Genomic DNA, 25,540 nt, shown 5'->3' with positions numbered 1-25,540 from the left:
AGTAAGCCTCTTAGCCTCTCTGAGCTCCCATTCCTTCCTTTGTAAGAACAAAGGAGCCACATCCTCAGGGTTATTACCAGGGCAGTGCCACACGGAGTCCAGTGCTTAGCACCCCAAGACTGCCTCTGAATGTTATCTGGACCCTTCAGGGCCCACCCTACATAGCAAGGCCCCAACCTACAGACATCTACCTTGGGCCCAGCTCCAACCTCACCCCCACTCATCCTGTCAATGCTGGAATTTCTCTCTCTTTCTCTGTCTCTGTCTCTCTCCCTCTCTCTCCCTCTCTCTCCCTCTCTCTCCCTCCCTCCCTCCCTCCCTCTCTCTCTCTCTCTCTCTCTCTCTCTCTCTCTCTCTCTCTCTCTCTCTCTCTCTCTCTCTCTCTCTCTCTCTCTGTTGTTTGTGGCTAATTGTTTATTAGGAGATGCAGGCGGCTGCACCAGTGGGGAGACTCAGCTTGCTCGGCTATAATTAGGATAATGCACATTAGTCATTTAGTGTAACTCTTGGCCTCCCTCCCCCGCCCCTGCCCCTCCCCCACTTCCTGGCTCAACCAGGCAAACAGGTCCCCAACTCCCTCCCTAGCCTCCGCCTGCCCTATTCCCTCCTCCCTCCCCTGCTCCTCTCTCCCTGTCTGCCCCCCCCCACACACAGAGGGATTCTCCTGCCTTTCCTCCCTCTCCATTCCTGCTTGCTTCCTATGTTCTTTCTCTGCCTCTCCTCTCCCTCTACATCTCCACCACTCCATGCCTTCAGCCTCTCTTTCCTGGAATCCAAGAAGCCATGACTTTCTCTGGGGCAAGGAGGGGGGTGTCTCCATATTGCCAGCCGCATAGGAAGCCTCTGATGGGGGGGGGACTGGCTTGAGCAGGAATTATAGGTAATGGGGACCCTGAAGAACAAAGGGTCAGCTCCTGGCCAACTCCTGGATCTGGAGACCAGTGAGCCCCTCCTGGCCTGCCTTCCTGCCCCACCCCTTTCCTCCATCCTCTGTCCCAGCCACTAGCCTTCATCATCACCCAAAGGGACCTCACATGGAAGCCCATCTGGACTGTGCAGATGGAGGGCAGGGACAAGGGTTTGCCCCGGAGGACAGGGGAAGAGATGGGGGCCCTCAGATTTCCAGAAATAAAAGAGCTGTTTGCAGGTGGAGGGAGACTGGGGAGGGGGAGAGGCAGGGATGGCGGAATGACAGGAAATAAAAAGCCATCTTGTTTGAACAGGCCTGCAGGAGGCCCTGGCCACACCCCTGAGGTCACAAACTAGCAGCCCTAGCCTCCAGTCTCGTAGGACAGGGAGAGGGCACTGGGAAGATTCCAGGCCATTGCCCTACCAGGTGCACCACTTCTGTCCCAGTAGCCAATATCCACCCCACCCCTGGCCTGGACATCTCTCCCCAGTACTGGGCCTCCATGACCACCATCCATCCCAGGCTACTCGGACCCCATAACCTAGGGACACCAGCTTGAATCATTCATTGCGCAGACCCTGTCCCCATGAGGCCCATCCCACCTCTGGACTCTTACCAGCTCTGTGCCCCAGGGAGCTGTGCATGGTCCCATGGGAGCAGAAGCTAAAGGGCAAGCAGAGGACCATCTCTCAGGACACAGGGATGGCTCCAGGTCACCCCCCCCCTAGAATTGCTTCCTGACTTTTAGGAGCTCCAGGGGCCACCAGGCCAAGTGTCCTGGAGAGGAACGGGCAGCAGAGAAAATAATAGACCTGAGTTCTGTGGTATACTGTTGTGAGCATGTCTTTGCTCGCTGGGCCTCCCTTTCCCCAGAAGCCAGACTACACAGCTGGATCTAGCAAGCAAGGGCTGCCCCTACTGCAGCTTTGTGGGGCTCAGTGTCTGGCCCAGAGTCTGGGCTCTCACGAAGCAGGTCTTAGCCCCTCAATGAGTGCACTCAGTTCATTCTCTCACTCGGCCTCTTCTTAGCCCTTCCCTCTCCTCCTACATCACTCCTTTGCCCTTCCCTACTCTCCCAGAGTCAGTTGAGTCACGGACTCTGGTCAAGTGGAAGGTTGGAGGCTGAGGATACAAAAGGAGTAAAGACAGATAACCTAGGCCAGAAGTATGACAGGGGTGCTCTGTGTGTGTGTGTGTGTGTGTGTGTGTGTGTGTGTGTGTGTGTGTGTGTGTGTGTGTGTGTGTGTGTGTGTGTGAACATAGCCTCCTGCCCCAAGCATGCATTAGTGCACCCATCCATCCATCCATCCATCCATTCATTCATTCTGCAACCCTGTCCTCACCACCAACCACATATAATAATCTATGCCGGGTGTCAGGGATAACGAAAACACTGGGGTCTCTGCCCTTGGTGGGAAGCAGATCAGTCTCCAGTGACACCACTAGAGGATTGGTGTCAGGGTTCCATGTGGGAGAGTGGGGAGGGGAGGGGAGCCATTCATGGGGTCTTGGAGGATCTCTGGGCCCTGACTCAGGAGGCCATGTGTGGGTCCAGTTAGCTATCAAGACCACAACCCTCCCATAGTATTTCAGGAGCGTCAGTGGTGTACCCAACACAGGGGCATTCCACGGGGATCTTAAAACACAGGAGAGAGGTACTTTTCTCACCCCGTTTCACAGTTGAGGAAGCCAAGCTAGCAGGGGAAGCTAAACCACCAGCCCATGAGCACACAGCTGATAAATGGCAGAGCCAGCCCAACCCCAGCCTTCGTGACCCTTTTCCTCCTGTAAAATCAATGTGTAAGCCCCTGACACCCCCTTGGCTGAGAAGTGGGGGAGTTCCCAGACAGATGGAAGGAAAGCTAACTGTTGGATTGCACCGGCAGGGAGGTCTCCTGCGAGGACTTAGCTCATGGGGGGAGGGGTGGTGGGAGGGAGGGAGGAGGAGGGCCCCACCATCCTGCAGGACTCTCCTTCCAGATGACTTATGGCTGCTTGGGTGGGGGTGAGGTAGAGGCAGTGCTGGGAAATGCCTCTCCAGGATTTACAGCCTGGGGCTGCCAGGAGTCAGTCACAGCCATCTGCAGGCTGCTGGGAGCTTTGCTGCCCTTCCACCTAACACTGGGCAGGAGCTGGTGCATTGGGAGTCACTGATTTGAGGATGCACTGGGCCCTCGTGTTGGGGATGCAGGCATCAAAGAAAGCAGAGCCCCCTGCCTTGGAGGAGTGCCACAGTGGTCCTGGAGAAGAGGGCTAAAGCTCCATGACAGGGACTGTAAGGTGCCTGGGAAAGGAGCCCCGAGGTTGCAGGACAGAGACGCAGCTTGATGGGGGGGGGGGGGGCTGTGGAGGTCTTTCTCCACCTAGACCTCAAGGGAGGCAGCCTTTCTTCCACATCTGCTGGATGCCTTTTTCTACTTCTGGAATTCCAACCAAGCAGACATGCACCTATGGACTACCCCAGGTAGATAGCATCTTTGGACAGCTTAGACAAATCCTGAAGCATCTCCACACTAGGCCCTAGAGTGCCGAGCAGAGCCGGAGTGATGTTGTGCACCCTGCTTGCTCTCTGAGCCGAACATCTTTGCTGGAAGCACAAACCACAGAGAGGTCCTGTCTGGCTCTCCAGGTGCAGGGGTATTTCTCCATTCTTGTGTATTTGCATTCCCATCGGAATCTTCCTATCCACTTCTATGTCAGCTGTGACATACCTGAAGAGACCATTGTCCTCCCCAGCCAAGAAAGGTGAAGCCTAGAAAGGCAGAGGGGTCCAAGCCCAGGTCCCACAGCAGACCAGCAGCAGAGACCAGTTCCTATGAGCCCCAGTAGCTGGCACTTTCTCTAGCTTCCACGCCTGGGCCCTTGGGGCCTTGCTTCATGCCCCTGTCACCTCTTATTTGTCCTGTTTAACTTAACAGATGTTGACAGAGGACCTTCCCTGAGCCAAACTGTGTACCAAGTGCTGGAGAAAACAGGTCAGCACATTCATCTTCTTGAAACAGAATGACCAATGTGTGGAATGAGTGAATGAATGAATTAATTCACTGGCACTATGCCAACTAATTTGTTTCTTTATTCATGACAGTTTTATGAAATGGGTTCTGTGAAATCCATAGGTCAGGTATGGAGATGGAGGCTCAGAGAGGTTTAGCAATGTGCCTAAGATCACACCCCTAGGAAATAATCAGCTCTGGGACTTGAATGTGACTGTAGGCCACACAGGTTCTATCTTCCTTTCTCTCCTCCACTCCTCCCTCCCCACTACACACACTTTTTTTTTCTTCTTCAGTTTCCTTTATTTTTATTCTTGGAACAGCTTCAAACGCTTCCCTTCATTTTAAAAGGCATTTATTGTTTCCTGTCTAATTTTACAAGCTATACATGTTTATTTCAGACAACTGGGAAATGCATAAAAGCATAAAGTAAAAAAATAACAATCACCTATAATTCCCACCTCCAAGAGATAACCACCATTAGCATTTTGACGAATTTCCTCCCAGGGTCTTCATCTGGTGATATGAACAGGTATCATACCACAGAGCTACTGTGGGAACTTTGTATTTCCCCACCGCGGTAGATAAATTTTTTTTGAAAACATAATCTATAATGGATGCCTTTTTCCATACTTGAACATTCTCATCTATTTAACCCAACCCCACTTTTGAACATTTCTGGTTCTTTTCTTGCTTTTCAATCACCAGTATTACATTGTGTTACATCTTTCTATGTAAACCTTTGAGCCCATTTCTCTTGTGAGATTCCTGACTGGGGGAGGGAAAGGAGGATTTGCTACCTTAAAGGAGCATGAATGGATTGGAAATTGTTAAATATATTTTGAAATCGCTTCCTTAAAAAGTCTGGCAAAGGGATTCCCTATTTCTTTAAGTGCCGGCGAATACTGGGTGCCTTCTTCTTCATGACTTTGTTTCCCTACAGCTGCACTCTGCTTTCCAGGCATACACATTACCACAGGCTATTAAATTCCCTTTCACTTGTGGGAAAGTAAGGCACAGAGAGCAGGCCTGGGACCAAAGCAATCCCCAGGTCAGAACTCTTTTCTATGTAGACTGGGCCTCTACTTCCTCCACTGTGCTCTTCTGGGCCAGTGGTGTTTCTCCAGAGCCAGTCCCTGCTGCCCCCTAGGCCTTGGGTCAGGGTTTGGGTGGTCACTGAGGAGAGCCATCCTGACCCCTAGGATCCTTATGACCTTCAAAAAAACCATGGCTCTTTCTTCCTCTCATTCATTCATTCATTCCATCAGCCATCCACCTACCCATCTATCCATCCACTTACCCATCTATCCATCCATCCACCTACCTATCCATCCATCCATTCATTCATTCATCCATCAATCCATCCAACCATCTACCCATCCCTCCATTCATCCATCCATTCATCCACCCATCCATCAATCCATCCATCCATCCATTTGTCTACCCATCCATTTTATTTATCCATCCATTCATCTATCAATCTATCCATCCACACATCTATCTATCCATCATTCATCTATCCATAATACATACATATATTTGCACACCAATACATTCATTCATTCATTCATTCATTCATAGATCTAACCAAAACAAAAACAAAAACAAAAGGACTTGCTTGTCAACTCTACAATCCAGGCACTATTTTAGGCTTGGCATTAACCATGCTCACTGCTACCCTTACATTATGCCAGTCACAAATCTTCGGTGCCTTCACCATCCTTTCCTACTAAACCTCTGTGATGATAACAACACCTGAGCTTTCAATGGACACGTGGATTACCTTACCTCAACTCTCCTCTGTGAATTCCCATTGTTGCAGCCTGGATGGATCCCTAGATTCTGTTAACTGTTGGGATTTTTTTTTCTCAAGCTGTTTTGCATTGGGATAAGCTCAGGATCAAATGCTGGAAGGATCCCCAAACATGACCTGCGGGTGCCCTACACATGTGTAGGGCAGGTGCATGCACACGCGCGCGCGCGCACACACACACACACACACACACACACACACACACACACACAGAGTTGCACAGGCTGAGCCCTCTCCCGTGCAACCTCATACCCTTCAACCTCGCTGGCATGCCTACTTAGCCCCTCACTGTTACATTCACTGAAGCTAATGATGTTCATTGTGGGGATTTTCTTGTTTCATTTTTTTTCTGATCCTGATTAGAAACCAGAAGATGGCCAGAAGCCCTCCCCCACCCCACCTCCCCCACGCCTTTATGAAGATTCACTTAGGTGTTCCATAAGGGCTGATGTCTCTCTACCCCTGGGGATAAGGTCATGAGGGGAGGGGAGGGAAGAACCAAGTGTGCTTCCGGACACCCAGACCAGGTGGAGAATAAAGAGGAGGTCCACCAGTCCCAGGCGGGTCCCCTGGCCACATTACTGCCATTTTAAGGACCTGGTCAATGTCACACCTTGTACTGTGCATTGCTGGTCTTCTCCCAGCCCAGCTGGTAAAACAGAAGTACAAAACACACACTTGGGAGACAGAGACAAGAAGGCCATCTGGAGGCTGGAGGCCAGTCTGGCCTACATAGTGAGACTCTATCAGGGGAAATAAAACGTGTGAAAACATAAGCTCATGCCTCTAGTGGAGGTAGCTTGAGAAAATTCCTCTCTGGCCAAGGAGCTGGCCCCAGGGTGGCCTCTCTGGCCCCAGGGGGGGACAGCTACAGAGAGTCCATGGTGGTCTGTGTCTCACTCGCCCCGGGGCCAGGCTGTTGACCCTTCAGAGCCATGGCTGCACAGAAAAAGCAGCTGCAGCAAGCAGGAGTGGGGGACTGTCTTTCAGGGGGGCACCATGAAGGGAGGTTCAGGGTATCCCCACTCAGGATGGAACTGAAAGGATATGGGGACCCATCTCTAGCCCTGGTTGGGTGGGTAATCCTTCTGCAGGGCCTTTAACATGCTATTCTTTCTCTTGTCTCTTTCATTGGTGAGGTGGAGGGAATCCACTCAGCCTGTGGGAGAGGTGTCACTCACCAGGTGTCCATCTGGCAAGCTGAGGGCCACTGGCAGGGACACCTTGGTGGACATCACTATCCTATGGGCAGAATCAGATGATCCGGATCCCAGACTATCTTCCTCTCCCTGCATGCTGCCTCTGGGAAACTGAAGCCAGGAGAGGCAGAAGTAGCAGATCCCCCTGTTTGTTTGCTAGGTCTGTCTTAACACAATGCCACAGCAAGGTGGCCTAGGCAACTGAGATGTGTTTAAGCCTGGGGTGGAGGTGTTAGCAGGGTGCTGTGTGGCAAGGGCCTGTCTCCTCCCTCTGTCCCACGTCACCTTCCCTCTGTGTATATCTGTCCAGTTGTCCTCCATGCAAAGACACCTGTCACACCGTAGGTCTTATTTCAGTTCTCCACTCCTTCTTCAGAGACCTTATCTGTAAACCTCCATTCTGAGATCCTGCGAGTATGAGCGAGGGGGACACGATTTAACTCCTAATAACCATCCAAGGCAGAAACAATACAGAGAAGCCCCTTCTCTGAGGGAGGGTCTTCCAGGGGCACACATGTACGCCAAAGCAGAGTGGAGCCACAGGCAGGCAGGACCAACCTGCTCTGTGCATGAGCTGGGGCTGAAACACAGGGAATGGGGGCGGGTTAGGGTTCCGAGCCGGTCCAGGAAACTGCAATAAACAGTGGGGCTGAGGGCATGGGGTGCACCAGGGTATTGTGTGTGTGTGTGTGTGTGTGTGTGTGTGTGTGTGTGTGTGTGTGTGTGTGTGTGTGTGTGCACTTGTATGCATGTGTGTGTACACAGCCTGGAGGCTGTGGGAAACTCCTTTGTGTTATGTTCAACGAGGTGCAAGTTACCACTTCCAATCTGTCTCACCTCTGAGGCTCTTCTCCTCCCTCCATCTTCCTCTCTTACTCCCTCCCTCCCTCCATCTGTCTGTCTGTCTGTCTGTCTATCTCTCTCTCTCTCTCACTACACACACCCCTGGCTTGACCCCTCTCTCTTTGTGTAGCTTGTCCACTGTCTTCCTTCCACCTGTCTTCCTTCAAGAAACCTTCCAGCAGCTTCTCCTCTTTAGGTTTTACTCCATGATATCTTGAGATCAGAGCTCTGTGCTGAGGTACAGGTATGTGTCAGCGCATACATGTGTCACACACACACTCACACACTCAGGCATTTACACCCATGGTCTCTGGAAACCTGGCCTGCCTGCTGAGTGATCTACCAGGCCTCCCTGCCACCCTCCAGCCATAGGGCAATGTTTCCAAGGCTACCGCACCTCCCCATCTCCTAGAGAAACCGAGGCCTGAACACTCCAAATGACTTCCTTTCTACTGCAAACTAAGCAAGCAGGGAACAGAAATGAGTGCTTCCCTTAGCTCTGCCACAGAGGGGACCTCAGGGCCTCAGAAGGATACAGGTGATTCACAGCAGGGACATGAGACTCCTGGGTGACATAATAACATACTTCTTCCTCCCCTTTTCTTTGGTGTTCACACCTGTGCTCTCTAGACAGGTGCTCTATCACTTGAGCCACCCTTCCAGTCCCTTTTGGAGTTGATTCTTTTCACGTTGTATGCCTGATCACAGCCTGAACTGCGATCTTCCTATTTTTGCTCCCTGTGTTGCTGGGATGACAGGTATGTGCCCACTGAGCCCAGGCACTGATTGAGATAGAGTTCTCTTGAACTTCCATGTCTGGACTGGCCTCAAACCTCCATCCCTTGATCTGTACTGCCCTGGTAGCTAGGATTATAGCCCAAGCCAAGGCTTAAGCTTTGCTCTCTTTATGAATATCAGCTGATTTCTTAGTGTACACACTTCCCCACTCAGACACTCCATGGAAGAGGACATGAGAAGCCTCCCACCCCGGCCCACCGAAACCACCCAGTCTACTCCCTCATAGACTGGAACTTCTCACCCCACAGCACACCCAGGTGGCCAGGTGGGGTTGGCAGCCCATCCAGGGAATTCCATCCTTTCAGTAAATGTTGGCTGAGGGCCCATCCTGCATCAGGCTGTGCTCAAAGCACTGAAGTGAGAGCAGGGAGCAGAGCTATGCGGCCTGCAGAAGGCCAACAGATACAAGCAGAACCTGTGAGAGTTAGGTGGTGGCAAAGAGCTCCAAAGAAAATCGATGAAGGAAGAGGATGGATAGAGAAGGGGAGAAGGACATGCCCTTTTGGATGGGATGCCCAGGACACAGGTCCCTGAACAAAGCTGTAAAGACACACTGTCAAGGGAACCGAGTTTGGGGCTGGGGAACACCACACTCGAGGCCTGAGGCAGAAGTATTTGCTCAGCAGATTCTGGGAACATCCAGGACAGTTTGGATAATCCAGGATCTTCATTTTACCAGAGCAGCTCCTCACTCTAGGAGGCAGAGAAAACATGCAACCATGTTCCTCAGTCCCTTCCCATCATGCCACTGGTGCCCATCTGGTGACCTCTGTCCCCACTGTGCCCCCAAGGGGTCCAGATGGTTGGCTATATAATTGGGATACTGAGATGGGGCAAATGGCACTAAATGGTATGCTGCCCTTCTCCAAGCCTAAGGATGTGTAGTCCCAGGGTCTGAGTAACAAACCCCCTGTACATCCCACCATATGTGCCGATGCTCCTGGGGGCTGTTCTGGGTCTTTCAGCCACAGTCACTGCCTCTAGGAAATGGATGGAGCTGGTGTCACCCTGCAGTTTGAGAGGTGGATACTGAGACTCAAAATGGGAAGCAACTTGCCCAGGCTTGAGAGTCTGTGGTGGGGAGAGGTCATGACTTTGAGCCCAAAGCCCCATCTTCTTTGCCTGCTTCCTGCTGCTTTCAATGCAGATGACCAGCTGCTGTGCCAGCTTAGGATCTTGCCTGGGTTCCCAACATGCATGCCTTAGGGCCAGTCTCCCAAGCTGCAGAGATACATTCTGGAACCTTCGAGGGGTCATCAGGGGTGAGGATTCTAGGCACCAGTCAGAAGGATTCTCTTAGTCTCTTCCTGACCCCATAGTTGACTCTGCTAGTCTCCTCTAGCTCAGAAGCCACTAGGGACCCATGCAGGCACTCCAGCAGGAAGGACAGGCCTGGGCCTGCAGCCTCCTGAAAACAGAGAAGCCGTCTGTCTCATGCCCAAGGACCAGGGACATAGGCTACTCAGGAGAAACCCAGTGCCCCCATAACTGACCCCAATGCCCCTGCTAGGCCCCAAGCCAATTGCCTTGGTTTTATTTTTGTCTGCTCAGTTGGCTTTATTTTGTTGCAATGTTGGGGGTAGAACCCGTTGCTTCTCACATGCTTAGCAAGCGCTTCTGCCAACCGTTTTGTTTTGAATGAGGTCATTGCCCTGTAGAATTTAAATAGGAGGGAGAAGCGTTTTGTAGTTCACTGCTTTCGTGAGAAATTGGGTGTGGATGGTTGGGAAACTGCCAATGTTGGATTGGCATCAAGAAAATGATAAATATGCATGAACTGCACCGAACACCTACTACTGTTTAACTCGCCTCTTTGGGACCAAAGGGTCGGCATTCATTCACAAAAGCTTGATTGTGATTTCTTGAAGCCTGACCTGGGGCAAGGCCATAGAAATTGACACTCTCTCTCTCTCTCTCTCTCTCTCTCTCTCTCTCTCTCTCTCTCTCTCTCTCTCTCTCTCTCTCTCTCTCTGTCTCTCTCTCTCTCTGTCTCTCTCTCTCTCTCTCTGTCTCTCTCTCTCTCTCTCTCTCTCTCACACACACACACACACACACACACACACACACACACACACACACACATAAACACAAGGCAGTAGGTGAAGCCATGTGTCCAAGGACAGAGATCTGAGGATATTCCCAGACATTGAGACATCCTGGAAGGCTTCCTGGAGAAGGCAGTGTTGGAGTTGGGCCTTGCAGCCAGATTCAGATTTGGAAGAAGACAGAATTGGATGCAGGGAGCAAGGGAGGGAAATAAAACCTGGAACAAAGACCACAGTGAGGTATCCAGTTACTTAGCCAGTGGAGGCTCAGAAGAGGAGCCCAGAGGCCATACGCCCTCAGCGCTGAATGCTGCTCTCAGGAGTGAGGTAGATGTGGGTTTTATTCTGTCATCAGGGAGGAAAGATTCTTCAATAATACCTGCCCGTGTTTGCATTGTGTTACAGAATTTATAGCGTTTGCTTATGTGATTCTCAAACACAGAAACAAATGACAAATGGCATCCTAGGAGACAGTCAATATTGCCCTGATTTTCAAGTTGAAGGGCCAGACTCAGAGAGCTCCTAAGAAGATCCTGAAAAGAATCACCACCTCCAGGCCTCCGTCGTGAGTCCTTTCTGGTCCTTGACTGGGCATGGAGGGCCTGTCTGTGCCCAAGAAAAGGACACTGTGGTTACTGTGGGGTGTGGAGGAGGAAAGCCAGCATGGAAAGGGAGATTGAGGAAGGAGAGCCCAGTTAGGCAGCATTATCAATCAGTGAGGCTAGAACTGAGGCCAAAGGACATCTCAGGACATAGCACTGAGTGAAGAGGTGGGATTATTAGAATTGGGAGCTTCCCGGACTGCTGGGGAGAGGACCACATGTAAGATTGAGAGACCAGGGACAGAATTCCTGCTTGCATCATGTTCGGCGAAAGGGAGAAGCACACTCTACACCTTCTGAAAAAGTTGGTGTTGTAAAGGGCTGAGGCCCTGGTTCAAATCCTATGGCTGACCCTTTGCCTATGTGACTTGGGGAAATCACAAGTGCCTTATACTTTAGCTTCTTTATTGGTAAGATGCAAGGATAATGTTCTCCCTGCCTCCCACCTTACCCTCCTCAAAGAAACCGTGGAGGAAGCAGAGAGGTGGTTCAAGCAGCAGAGCACCCACCTTGAACAACAACAACAAAAAAAAAAACAAGCAGGAGCGTGAGGCCCTAAATTCAACCTCCAGAATTGATATGCACAATAATAATAATAATAATAATAATAATAATAATAATAATAATAATAATAATTCTAAGCTATAGGCAGACAGGAGATTATAATTGAATGAGGAACTAGAGACTATAATTCCTACTGTAAGGATTGATTTTAGTATGAAATAAGTCAATGCTGGCCAAGCACCATGCACACATCAGTTGGGCTGTAGGGATGGGCGGGGGAGGGGGGGAGCACTCCTGATGTGAGAGCCTAAGATCCACCCTTTGTGCACAGATTTTGTTTTTGGAAAGTCCTCAGAGCCATTCTGAGGCAGGAAGCTTTTTCTATGTTCTTTTTGAGGGTCTTGAAATTCTGAGGAACCCCACAGAGCCTTGTGATGGGAATCCCTTTACCCCTGGGTTGCAGGTGAAGAAACGAAGCAAGGGTGGTGAACACAAGTGGTGCCAGGCAGGATACCCAACCATGATGGAGGACCAGGCTGGTTCTGAAGGGCTGGGGCACCCCAATGCCATCTCTCATGACCCTTGAGCCTCTTTTGCTTTGTGTGTCCCCAGCATCGGGCCGTTCCCACCCGGCCAGTCCCAGTCCCCCGGGGTCGCAGGCAAGCCCGGTGCTCCCTGTCAGCTACCGCCTGTCCCACACGCGGCTGGCCTTCTTCCTGCGGGAGACTCGCCCTCCATCGCCTGCCGTGGCCAACGGTTCCCTGCAGCGCTCGGAGCCCTTCGTGGTGTTCCAGACCAAGGAGCTGCCGGTCCTCAACGTGTCCCTGGGACCCTTCAGCACCAGCCAGGCGGTGGCACGGGAGCTGCTGCAGCCATCCAGCACCCTGGACATCCCCGAGCGCCTGACGGTCAACTGGAAGGTGCGCGCTTTCATCGTGCGCGCCCGCGTGCCCGCCTCGGCGCCCGTGGCGCAGGTGCTCTTCTACGTGGCCGGCCGGGACTGGGATGACTTCGGGGTCACCGAGCGGCTGCCCTGCGTCCGTCTGCACGCTTTCCGGGACGCACGCGAGGTCAAGAGCTCCTGTCGCCTCCGCGGAGGCCTGGCCACCTGTCTGGTGCGCGCCGAGCTGCCCCTGGCTTGGTTCGGGCCCCCAGCTCCGGCGGTGCCTGCCAGCGCCCGCCGCAAGTCCCCGGACGGCCTGGAACCCGAGACGGCAGCGGAGAGCCAGCAGGCCGAGCTCTATTACACCCTGCACGCCCCGGATGCGGCGGGAGGCTGCGGGGGCGCACGGCGGGGCCCGGGATCCGGGGCAGGGGCGCGCGCTGAGAGCCCCACGCAGCACCCGCTCCTGCGCATCGGCAGCATCAGCCTGTTCCGCCCGCCTCCCCGGAGGACCGTGCAGGAGCACCGACTGGACAGTAACCTGATGATCCGCCTGCCGGATCGGCCACTCAAGCCTGGCGAGGTGCTCAGCATCCTCCTCTACCTGGCGCCCAACTCCTCGGCGCCCGCCAGCCCCAGCGTGGAGCATTTCACACTCAGGTAAATGGAAGTGGGCGGAAGGGCGGGAATGGCTTCTCCTCTGTAGTCAAATGTATCCCTGACCCTTTGCAGGGGTCCCAGCCTGGATCCTGATTCAGCTAGCATCCTCATCCCAGTTTTCCCAGGTATCATTTGGGCAACCTCAAGAAACAGTGTTCATTGGATGTTCTTCCCTGTCTAGTGGCAACCACCATGTCTGCCTCTCCCGGTGTCTCCTAGAAACAGAGTCGAATGTCACCTTCCACAAGCAAGGAGGTCAAGAATGGTAGGATCCCAGCCAGACGGGACCTTAGATGTAAATAGGTACAGCTCTTCTGTGGTACAGGCAAGGAGACAGGAGGAGACTGAGGTCAGGAAACAGTCCCCGGGGACCGCTGAACAAAGCATAAACTGCGTCTATGCCTGCTGGGATGATGGCGCCATCCTGAAGTTGAGAAGAGTTTTCAGGATCCCAGCTCTTTCTATACCTTCTGAAGGACCCAGTTCTTGAATTCAGAAACTCCTTAAAGTATATCCCCAAATCCTTAAATATCCAAAAATGCCTCGAAGTATATGGATGAGGGTGATACATAATATTTCACAGTAGAAATCTACTTTTGGGGGAAGGGGTTGAGTCACATTCTAGGATTTTAAAGATGTAGAAAAGACTCCACCAGAATGCTGGCCCACACAAGCAGTATGCTTGTGGGACCAGAATCATCCGCACCATTTGCCTCCATCTTTGAATCAAGCCTTGCTCCCTCCCCTGAGCATTCTCCTATGCAGCTCCCCTATTCCTCGAAAGGGTCAGGCCTGATATTCCACGGTGGCTAGCTGAACATGAGTAGGAATTATTTCAGTCATCAGAGATCTCCGGCTGCACTAATAGGAGTGGAGAGTATAGACTTTAGGAGGCAAGCATTATCCTGCTTTAGTCAGTGTGAATTAGAGCAGAACGGAAGTGTGCAGGGTATCTCCTCTCCTGTGCTCGGAGTGTCTGGGAGATAGCAATTGGGCTATGGTGTGATTTGAAACCATGGCAAAAATAGATGGAAAAACTGGAGAAGATGCCAAGATCTCCTTATTAGTTATCTAAAGGACTGTCTCTATTAACTAGGTACCATGGCTCACATCCAAAATCCTACCACTCAGGAAGAGGAGGAGAAGGCAAGAGGATCACAAGTTCAAGACCAGCATGGGCAAAGTTAGCGAGACCCTGTCTCAAAACAAATACAAACAATGCCAGATACTGGTGGCTCATACCTATAACCCTAGCCATTCAAGAGGCTGAGATCTGAGGACTGCAGTTCAAATCTAGTCCTGGCAGAAAAGTCCATGAGACTTTTTCTCTCCAACTAGTCAGCAAAAAACAAGAAGTAGAGGTGTGGCTCAATGCTAGCCTAGAGCAAAAAAAAAAAGTCGGAAAGTGTGAAAAGTGTGAAGCCCTGCATTAAAGTCTTAGTACCAACACACACACACACACACACACACACACACACACACACACACACACACCCCGGTTAGGGTTATGGCTCAAGTAGAAGACCATTTGCCTAGTGTGTTTGAGACCCTGGTTTCAATCCTTAGTAACACACACACACACACACACACACACACACACACACACACACACACACACACACACACACACAAATGTCACAAAACAGAGATTAGCCAGGCACCAGTGACTCACTTCTGTAATCCTAGTTGCTCAGCAGTCTGAGATATGAGGATCATGGACAGAAAAACTTGTGAGTCTCTTATATCTCCAGTTAATCATCAAAAAAAGAGCACAAGCTCTGAGTCCCTGAGTTCAAGCCCCAGCACACACACAAAAAGATGGAGACTAGTTGCCCTTCCTTTCCCCAGGAGAACCCAGGAACATTTTATTTCATTTATGAAAAAGGAATGCACACATCCTTCTGGTTTCCCTGAGGAAGGTCTGTGACATATGTAGAAGTCCTGTCACTCAGGCACTCAAGTCTAGACAAAGCCTGGGAAAAGAACATGGCAGAACAGATGGCAACTCCTATTGAACCTCAGAAGTTTTGGCCTGGTGATACCAGATATCCTCATCATAGAGCTCACCTATTCCCCTCCCCTAGCTCCAATTTAGTGCTGCTGGCCAGGCAGGCCAACTTTGGATTCCAGCCTGACCTGTCTTCCTCCTCTCCTTTGTTCCAGGGTGAAGGCCAAGAAGGGTGTGACCCTTCTAGGCACCAAGTCTCGGAGTGGTCAGTGGCATGTGACCTCAGAGCTGCTGACCGGGGCAAAGCACTCAACAGCCACTGTAGATGTAGCCTGGGCCCAGGGCACACCCCTGCCACCCTGGTGAGACCCCCCCCCACCTCCCACCACCAAAGAACAGGCACCTGTAGGGCTTGGGGTGCTTGTAGGAAGGAGATCAGGCTCTCCATGGTTGAGACTCCATTGATGGAAATCTGAGGGCCAGAGCTGGGGTCCCCTAGGGGAATGGGTTAGGGAGACAGTTTCCAAGGAGGGGAAGAAGCCCCCTCCCCTTGAGGTCGCAGGGCCCCTGGACTTCTCCTAACCCACTTCACCCGCTCTTCTCTCTGCCCTGCTCTGCAGGGAGGGCCAGGGGCCTCTGGAGATCCTGCAGCTGGACTTTGAGATGGAAAACTTCACCAGCCAGTCAGTCAAGCGGCGGATCATGTGGCACATCGACTACCGCGGCCACGGTTCCCTGCCTGACCTGGAGAGGGCAGTCACTGAGCTGACGGTCATCCAGAGGGATGTGCAAGCCATCCTGCCCCTGGCCATGGTGAGTGAGTGGGCAGTGTCCAGGCCCCTGGACACAAGTGTGCACATGTGGGAAGAGGCCGCATAAGGCCGAGCCTGCATGCGGATGGACGGGCACAGTGTGTGGGAAGGGGCACCTGTGTACCCACAGGCAGTGTTCTGCACCTGGTTTGGGTGCCAAGGAGCTGAAGTGGAAGAAGTCCCCATGGAGGGGTAGCTTCCTGGAAGAGGCACCTGTGCTGTTGAAGCTTGAAGATATCCTAGACTGGGTACCCTAGACCGGAGTCCCATGGGCAAAGGCACAGCACTGAGTAGTTGGTTCAGAGGTTTAGACTGAGTGTAGAGGGATAGAGGGCTGCAGTGTCTGCCTGGGACCAGCCCAGAGTCCCTTCAATGGCCAGGAAGGCATGTTGACATTCCTCAGAGGGTCCTGATCTCGGGGCCTGGGGATGGGCTGTTTTCTGGCAGAGCACCTGAGCAGCCTAAGAGGTTCCATGAATATCTGAGGAGCAGCAACAGCGAGGAGCCAGGGTCTTGGCTGACTGAGAGGTCCCCACAGAGTAAGAGACCAAAGACAGAGCAGCCTCTCCCCCCTCTCCTCCCTACAGGACACAGAGATCATCAACACAGCCATCCTGACGGGCCGCACCGTAGCCATCCCTGTCAAGGTCATTGCCATTGAGGTGACTGGCCTTGTCCTAGATGTCTCTGCCCTGGTGGAGTGCGAATCTGACAATGAAGACATCATCAAGGTAGGCTTCCTGGAGGGGAGGGCCTGGGGGTGAAGGGGGTGGAGTGGGAGGAGTCCACACAGCTTAGCTTACTCACCCTTGAAGACTACATGTGTCCGACTGTGCTCTGGGCGGGCAGGAATTCCTGCCCCAGCCTGGGTTGGTTCTTTCTCAGTCCCATCTCACTGTGTTCACTCCCGCAGCAGTGGATCACCCCAGTATTTCCTGCTCCGGCAGGAGCTACGCACTTCCTGTAGAAATACGGCAGGTAGAAGGGAAACAGCAGTGTGGACCACCTGAATTCAACTCGGAAAATTGTTTAAGAGGCCTGGTGTATGACAGACATGGCGTGGGGGGTGGGTGGGGAGCAGAGGAAGGAGGAAGGAAAGGGAGAGTCAAATATGGGGTGTAGGCCTCCCAGAGGCTTGCCCCGAGGGAAGCATGTGGATTAGACTAGGATAAAGGCTGTTCATGCCTGTCTCATACACCTCAACTCCTCCAGCTCTTTGGGGCCTCTTCCTGGCTGTCACCCCCTCCAGACTTGCTCCTTGGACAGGAGTCAGAGGCTGAATGGGGTAGGAGGCAGTGGAGAAGGCAATGATATGACAGTGTGTCCAGTCCTGATGCCTATAGGGTGGGCTTGCCTTCAGCAGGACAGAAACCAGATACCTGGACATCAGGGTCTGCTGGCTGATCTTGTGACCGCTCAGTTTGGAGGACAGTGGGAGTGGGCTCTGTGGATCCTGTTCTGCTTACCTGGGCTTCCTTACACTCACGCTGGGTCTCCTGGGTCTGAAGAGCCTGGGGCTCCCCATCTACACCTATCCACACAGAAGGCCCTCCAGGGAGCCAGGGCACAGCTTCATCCACACCTGTATCCCCTTCATTAAAGGGGTCACCTTGCCCCATGGCAGGCTGGGACAGCACCGGATGGGCCCGCATCCAGTGCATTCTCTGCCACCCGGAGAAATACGCTCCTGCCCTTGGTGGAGACAACTAACCTGCAGAATTCTCCGCCTTCAAGCTGGGAAGGAACTCATTTCCGGCAAGGCTGCCATTTCCACTTTCCTCTGTCCTCTGTCTCCTTGATGTGGAGAGCCCAGCACCCTTCCCACCCCTGCAGAGATGTGAGGTATCATCAGCCCCACCAGCTGCATTCTAGATCTTCCCCCATAGTCAGGGCAGAGCCCTAGGGACACATTCCAGCCGGAGCTGGGTGTGGATGTGTGCACCTGGGGTTCCACTCCAAGGCATGCCAGGTGTGTGCGTGGGCACCTTTCGTACACACGGCCAGCTGCATCTGTTCTGAAGCATTGGCAGACACGTCCTGGCACTGAGTGGGCACTGGTCTCCACTGGCATGTGCCAGGAGCCTTTAGGAACAGGGGTTGCTAGCCAGGCAGGCATGCGCCTGTCAAAGCAGCATACAGGGGTGGCAACCATCCACCGGGCTGGGCTTGGGTGTCTCCTTCCTGCCTTGTCCTCTTCTACTCCCTCTCCTCCATCCCTGCCAATAGCCTGAAGTGAACCCAAAGTGAACCATTTGCCCTTTCTCTGGACTCTCTCCCCATCTTTCTCCCTGCTGTCCAGTTGAGCACCCCCACAGGTGGAGGACTCCATGCGGCTCAGAGCCTCAGTGAGGGAACTCTCCAAGATGCCTCTTCCCTGGGAGCCTCCTTCCTGTGGTTTTCCACAGACCAAGACTTAATTTAAAAAATAATAATTAGCCGAGTGCTGGTGCCTCACGCCTGTAATCCTGGCTGAGATCTGAGGATTCCAGTTTGAAGCCAGCCTGGAAAGAAAGTCCATGAGACTCTTTTTTATTTTTTATTTTTTCCATGAGATTCTTATCTCCAATTAACCACCAAAAAAAACCTGGAAGTGGTGCTGTGGCTCAAAGTGGTAGCGTGTTGAGCTCAAAAGAACTCAGGGACAGCACCCAGACCCTGAGTTCAAGCCCTACGACCAACAACAAAAATAAATAAATAAATAGCACGTTGGCTATTTTCAAGAGACCAAGAGCCACTCCCAGGGACAGGGGCTGGTGCACCCCCACCTCCCCGCTCCCAACCAGGGCCTTCACTTACCTGCCTGTGGCCCCCTGTGGCTGGTGCTTTTACTCCTGCAGCTCTGTAGGCCCTGCTGCTGGTCAGATCTAAATCCCCTGCCTCACTGATAGAGGTCTAAAAGGGCCACACAGTGCCACTCGCTCCTCCCTTCCTGCAGGTGTCCAGCAGCTGTGACTATGTGTTTGTGAGTGGAAAGGAGTCCCGGGGATCCATGAACGCCAGAGTCACCTTTCGCTACGACCTTCTCAGTGCTCCTCTGGAGATGACAGTCTGGGTCCCCAAGCTGCCCCTGGACATTGAGCTCTCAGACGCTCACCTTAGCCAAGTGAAAGGCTGGAGAGTGCCCATCCTCCCCGACCGCAGGTACAGCCCTCACACAGATTATACCCTCGGGATACGGAAGGGGTGGACACAGCCTCAGAAGAGTCTAATCTGAAGCCTTCAGTAGACACAGTCTGTGGATCTGTTATGCAGTCAGCAGACTTTGATGGAGTAGCTACACTGTGCCAGGTGCTGACAGGGGTTTGAGGTTCAGGGAGAGGGTGGCCACCATCTGAGTGAGCCAAGCTCTTAGTCCAGCTGGGCAGCTAGTTAGTTAAGGCACATGCCCCATAGCACGGTGATATGTGGGAGGGCCAGCAGGCAAGGAATCAAGGCGTCTAGAGGAAGATGAGAACCCCTCTTCCAGCAGAAGCCAAAGCAGGCTTCCTGGAGCTGAGTCCTGTAGAAAGGGACTGGCTGAGAACACTGGATGAGATGGCAATTGGGTAGCCCAAAATGGAGCAGTATACACACCTGAACAGGTGAGCCCCAGCCTGGTCCCACTGGCACAGTGTAGTCTCTGATGCATTCCCAGGCTCCCTTTCTGGGATTCAGGCTGCCACACCTGAGTGCCATCAGTATGCAGGAGAAGAGCAAGGTCATGGTAGACAACTGGGGGCAGGGCTAGGGAGAGAGCCGCAGGTGGCCATGGAAAACCACAGAGATTGGCAGGGTAGAGGTAGTACAGACCAGAGCCTCTCAAGCTTGACTGAGCCTACATATGGCTGGCACTTCCTGACAGAATGAAGATTCTCAATGGGCCAGGTTAGGGGCAAAGCCTGTGGTTCTGAAATACTCACATCCACCAAGTGGTGGCTGTGGTGCTTTAAGAGGCAGGATATAATGCACCCTTGCAGCCAGACAGCCTGGTTTAAATCCTGACTCTGGTGTTGACTAACTATGTGACCTTACTGGCTGTTTACATAACCTCTCTGTGCTTCATTTTCTTCCATGTCGAATGAGCAAGCTAATAGCCCATAGGATTATGGTGAGGATTGAATTCCATAGCAAAAGGGATTGGATGTGTGGCACCAGCCAAGAAGCAAAAGCATCAGGTACCAAGTTTGAGTTCCAATCTTGGACCAAATAAAGAAAGAAAATAATTAGCACAGATTTTAAAAGCCCTCGGTGCAAACAGATATTCTGGTTGATCTCTTCAAAGCACTCACGAAGCACTGGCTCAAAGAGATCTCAGGCATGCCTTCCTGGCAATGAATTTCCTGTTGTTAGCTTCTTCCCAGTCTGCATAGGCTGCAGGGTTCCCAGAATCTTTCAGATCCAAGTTCCCTTTTGCTTCAATGGTTTCATCTTTTTTTTTTTAGTTGTATCTACTCTCATGTTGTACTACAAGCAGCCAGAGAAAACCAGGCTGTGCCTCCCACACTTTGCTTGGAAATCTCCTCAGTTAAACACCCAGGTTCATCACTTACAAGTCTGCTTTCCACATCGCTTTAGACACGATTGGCTGTGCTTGTCTGTGTCTACAGCAGAGATGCCCTACGCTCCAGCCCAAAGCCCCAGGCACAGGCTTCAAGCACAGAGCTGAAGAAGGGGCAGGGGTCAGATGCTAGATATTTCCAGGCACAAGTGAGGAGGGTCCAAGAAGAGAGGGTCCCAACAGTGGAAGACATGGACCAGGGAAGAGGGGTGCTATTTGTCGAACTTCCGCCATGGGGAGAAACAGAGAGGAGCCAGCAGGAAAAACCACGAGGACCATCACTCATGCAAGTTAGAGCCAGCATAAGGTTCTCTCTACCTGGCTGGCTCTGAGCTTGGCCCATTCCGCCCCCAGGTCAGCCCGAGAGAGTGAGGATGAGGACGAGGAGGAGGAGGAACGGCGGCAGAGCGCCAGCCGCGGCTGCACTCTGCAGTACCAGCATGCCACGTTGCAGGTGTTCACCCAGTTCCATACCACATCCTCTGAGGGCACCGACCAGGTAGTCACCATGCTGGGCCCGGACTGGCTGGTGGAGGTCACAGACCTGGTCAGTGATTTCATGCGGATAGGCGACCCAAGAGTGGCACATCTTGTGGACAGCAGCACCCTGGCGGGCCTGGAGCCAGGCACTACCCCCTTCAAGGTAGGAAAGGGTGCCATCCAAGCACACTGGAGGCTGTGTTACCTGTGGGTGGAGAAGCCTTGGTCTCCCGGAAGCAGTCTCCACTAGTCCCTCCCCACGCTTCCTTCAGTCTTGCCCCTCTGCCTGCACCTTTTAAGGTCAAGCTTTGCTGTGGTAAAGCCATCACTCCAAGCTTTCTCTACCTTTATCAATCCTTCCCTCACTCGGGGAGGGTACTCATGAGGACCCCTCTCCAAGAGCAGGTATAGAAAGGGTCAGTAGGCAGGCAACTTGGAATGGGGGGGGGGCGGTGGCTAGGGACCCCACGTTGACCTTTCTTCCTGACTATTGGGTGTCTAGGTAGGGATTGTACACAAGTGATCCAAAAGCTGGAGTGGCCTACAGAAAACATTCTTAGTTACGAAATAATCGATCCAACATTTCACATGTGAAGCCTCTCGTTAAAAAAATAATAATAATCTAGATTTCTGGTTTTTACAAGAAGAAGAGGGGAAAAAAAAGAAGCTAGCAATATTGGGCCACCATTGCCACCTGGCAATAATCAGCCAGGTTTGATATGAGGGCCCCCCCCCAACGTGGAGCACGAGGTCACCTGTCCGCCATAGTTCCCACCACTCCCTTCTGTCCTCTTGACATTGGGGTTGTTTTCCTGAAGATCAGCTCGCCGCATTGCACACTGCTGTCTGGCTTCCATGAGCCCCCCATCCTCCCATGACCTCTGAACCCTTGTTCTTACACATGCAAACTAAGGCAGAGCCAGGAACTCTGACTTTTCCTCCTCCCCCCCCCCACTGCCTCATCCCCTCTGGGGCCCTTTAAGCTTAATAATAGGACTCTGGGCCCCGTGGGGACCACAGACAGGGTGTGTTGCTTTCCTGGTGGTCTCCTACCCCAGCCTGCTATGCCTCAGGTGGTGTCCCCGTTGACGGAGGCTGTGCTGGGGGAGACAATGCTGACGGTGACGGAGGAGAAGGTGAGCATCACACAGCTGCAGGCCCAGGTGGTGGCCAGCCTGGCCCTCTCCCTACGGCCCAGCCCTGGGAGCAGCCATACCATCTTGGCCACCACAGCCGCACAGCAGACCCTCAGCTTCCTCAAGCAGGTAAGCAGCTACTCAGCCAGGAAGTCTGGGGTATGGATAGAGAATGGGGGTGAGGGGGACTCTCCCCTGCCATGTGCTGTGAACCACCAAGTTAGGATTTGGATCTTGGGAGATACACACCTGCTACCCCTTCGCATTGGCCTGCACGGGGTCCCACTGCTCCTGCTGAGCACACTCCTGGACTCTCAGAATGGCATCACCTCTGCCTGCTGCAGGAAGTCCCTAAATCCATCTCTACACCGCTTAGGCACTGGTTGCAGGATGAGTGTGGAAGAGTTACCAGGGGCGGCATGGGGTAGTGAAGAGGTGGGAGTCAGTGCCAGGCCAGGAGTGCGTGTGTCCTCTGCCCCTGATTCTCAGTTACCCATGCCCATGGGCTTGCTGGGCTCTGCTTCCTTGTCTACAGCTGGGTGGGTGTACATTCTCCTTAACAAAAGTCTGATGAGGGGGTTTCCCAGATCAGGTGTAATGATGCTGCAGCAGAAGAGCCTTGAGTTGAACCCACAGCATAACCCACCTTCAGTCCATCAGTTCATCAGAGGAATGCTCTTCAAGGGGTAGTGTGAGGCCTACATAATGCTCTTGGGCTTCTCTAATACCTTCTCTCTGAGTATCTTCCTCCTCCTTTCCCTCCTTTTCCCCCAGGAAGCCCTCCTGAGTCTCTGGATATCTTACAGTGATGGTACCACAGCTCCACTCTCCCTTTACAGCCCCCGGGACTATGGGCTGCTGGTGAGTAGTCTGGACGAGCGAGTGGCCACCGTGATTCAGGACCGAGCCTTCCCATTGGTGGTGGCCGAGGCCGAGGGGACAGGGGAGCTGCTCCGGGCAGAACTCACCATCGCCGAGAGCTGCCAGAAAACCAAACGCAAGAGCGTGTTGGCCACCACCCCCGTGGGGCTGCGTGTGCACTTCGGGCGGGAGGAAGAGGACCCTACGTATGACTACCCCGGCCCCAGCCAGCCTGGGCCTGGTGGGGGTGAGGACGAAGCCCGGGGAGCTGGTCCTCTGGGCACAGCGGTGCCCGCCCTGGAGGCCCCTGGCCTGGGCACATCCAACCCTGCAGCATTACCCACGGAAGACTTCTTGCCACTGCCCACGGGGTTCCTGCAGATGCCCCGGGGCCTGACGGACCTGGAGATCGGCATGTACGCACTGTTGGGTGTCTTCTGCCTGGCCATCCTTGTCTTCCTCATCAACTGCATTGTCTTTGTGCTGCGTTACCGGCACAAGCGCATCCCCCCCGAGGGCCAGACCAGCATGGACCATTCTCACCACTGGGTGTTCCTGGGTAATGGGCAGCCTCTCCGGGTCCAAGGTGAGCTCTCGCCACCCACGGGCAACCCTCTGGAAACCGTGCCCGCCTGCTGCCATGGTGACCACCACAGCAGCGGCAGCTCCCAGACCAGCGTCCAGAGCCAGGTGCATGGGCGTGGTGACGGCTCTTCGGGGGGCTCTGCCCGGGACCAAGCAGAGGACCCTGCCAGCTCACCCACCTCCAAGCGCAAGAGGGTCAAGTTCACCACATTTACCACGCTGCCCTCAGAGGAGCTGGCCTATGACTCCGTACCTGCTGGGGAGGAGGAGGAAGAGGAGGAGGAGGAGGAAGATCTAGGCTGGAGCTGCCCCGATGTGACGGGCACTGCGCGGCCCACGCCTCCCCCAGACCTGCACAATTACATGCGCAGAATCAAAGAGATTGCATAGAAGTGACATCCGGGGTGCTATGGACACCCCCACCGCGCACACACACACACACACACACACACACATGTTCTGCTCTGGATGGGATTTAGCTGGGACCCCCCCTGCCCTCCCAGCTCACACTAACCAGGGTGGCTGAACTGGTTTTCTACTTCGTGTCCTCTCCTCCCCCTTTCTCTCCCCCCACACACACTGCTTTGCTCCTAGCCAGCCACTGCCTCCCTGGTCTGTCCATTCAGTCCCAGGCTGGAGGTTACGGGCTCTTGCCCATTCCAAGTGGAGGAGGACCTGGAGGAAAGCAGCCTGGCCTTGCTCTCCCCTGCCTAAACCTCCTCCCATGCAAGGTAACCCCCTGTTCCCCACCGCCCCAAGAGTCAGGCACCGGAGGCCATACTCCTCGGGGTGGGCAAGGTGGATCCACACTGTGCCCGGCCCTGCCTTCCATGTCTCCTGTCTCCTCCCACCCCTCTGTGTGAGGGGAACTGCGGGGGGGAGAAGGGGGCTTGTGTCACAGGATGCACAAAGACTTTTCTCAAACTAATATTCAGGGATTTCTGTCCTGCAGGGTGGGAGGTGGCAGCTGCCTGCCTTGCCAAGGATCTTGCTGCAGACAAAACATTTGCAGGGGGGGCGGTTTTGGGGCAATGTCATTGTTATTTGCTGGCTTCTGGGTGACCACCACCCCCCAACTCCTCAAAGACTTGGAGCCGATCTGGTGTGAAGACAGCACCTTCCTGGGGTCTCCCTGGGATTTTCTCTGGCCCACAGGCTAGGGTCCAAGCGGGGAAGGGGACGGGGGTTCCTCCTACCTCTCTGGCCAAACATCCTAAGCACTGTGGTCTGCAGGCCCAGGGAGGCCTGGGTGCCGCCTGCCCCCAACCCCAGCAAAGTCAACACTATTGCGCCTTAGCCACCCAGCCTGCCCAGCTCTGCTCTGCTCACCACCGCTTCCTTCCCCTCTGCACGGCAGGGCAGGGAGCCACTGTTTCCTCACACCCCCCATCCCTACATACAACCCCTGGGGCGGGGAGGACTGCAGAGGCCTCTTGTGAAGTGAGCAAAGGCAGAAGGGAGCTGACGCCCTCCTCTCCCTCCTCCCACACAGTCACTTTTCTCTTGGGTTTTACCCACCACTGTGTCAGATTTTTCATAAATAAATGGAGGCCATCAGCCTGGGGATGGGGGCCGTAGCTCCCGTGATCAGACAGTACATGGTGACTGGTGATTGGCAGTCTCTTCCTTGGGTGGACTGGCATAAACACACACACAAACACACACACACACACACACACACACACACACACACACACACACAGAGTATATCACATGACTGGCTAGCCCAGGCAGGTTGGGGTCCTGCTTTTCCTTCCTCTACCATGCAGGACCCTCAGCTCCTCTCGTACCATGAGGATGGCCACATAAGAGACAAAGGAGCTATTGGATGTGTCCTTCATAGAATTGTTCCTCTTCCCCCAACCTGGAGTCAGCTGTGATTGGTTGGCTCAAAGGGGGCCTCGGGACTTGTAGAAAAAAGGAAGGGCAGA

General features: G+C 53.4%; 1 protein-coding gene across 1 annotated transcript in view; it reads left to right on the top strand.

The window, feature by feature from the left end:
* The window catches only part of Tmem132e (transmembrane protein 132E), a 53,825-nt gene extending 28,629 nt beyond the window's left edge, over positions 1 to 25,196 (top strand). Inside the window, exons 2-9 of the mRNA XM_070026748.1 lie at positions 12,320 to 13,250; positions 15,414 to 15,560; positions 15,819 to 16,011; positions 16,598 to 16,741; positions 18,946 to 19,151; positions 20,902 to 21,190; positions 22,101 to 22,292; positions 22,938 to 25,196. Of these exons, the coding sequence (XP_069882849.1) occupies positions 12,320 to 13,250; positions 15,414 to 15,560; positions 15,819 to 16,011; positions 16,598 to 16,741; positions 18,946 to 19,151; positions 20,902 to 21,190; positions 22,101 to 22,292; positions 22,938 to 23,999 (3,164 nt within the window). The 3' untranslated portion in view covers positions 24,000 to 25,196. The remainder of the gene's footprint in view (positions 1 to 12,319; positions 13,251 to 15,413; positions 15,561 to 15,818; positions 16,012 to 16,597; positions 16,742 to 18,945; positions 19,152 to 20,901; positions 21,191 to 22,100; positions 22,293 to 22,937) is intronic.
* Positions 25,197 to 25,540: the final 344 nt, after the last annotated feature.

The sequence above is a fragment of the Dipodomys merriami genome, unplaced genomic scaffold (assembly GCF_024711535.1).
Source record: "Dipodomys merriami isolate MVZ:Mamm:240054 unplaced genomic scaffold, mDipMer1.0.p SCAF_19, whole genome shotgun sequence".
NCBI classification, from domain to species: domain Eukaryota; kingdom Metazoa; phylum Chordata; class Mammalia; order Rodentia; family Heteromyidae; genus Dipodomys; species Dipodomys merriami.
Note: the sequence above shows the minus strand (reverse complement) of the source record. Positions and strands in the feature narration are given on the sequence as shown.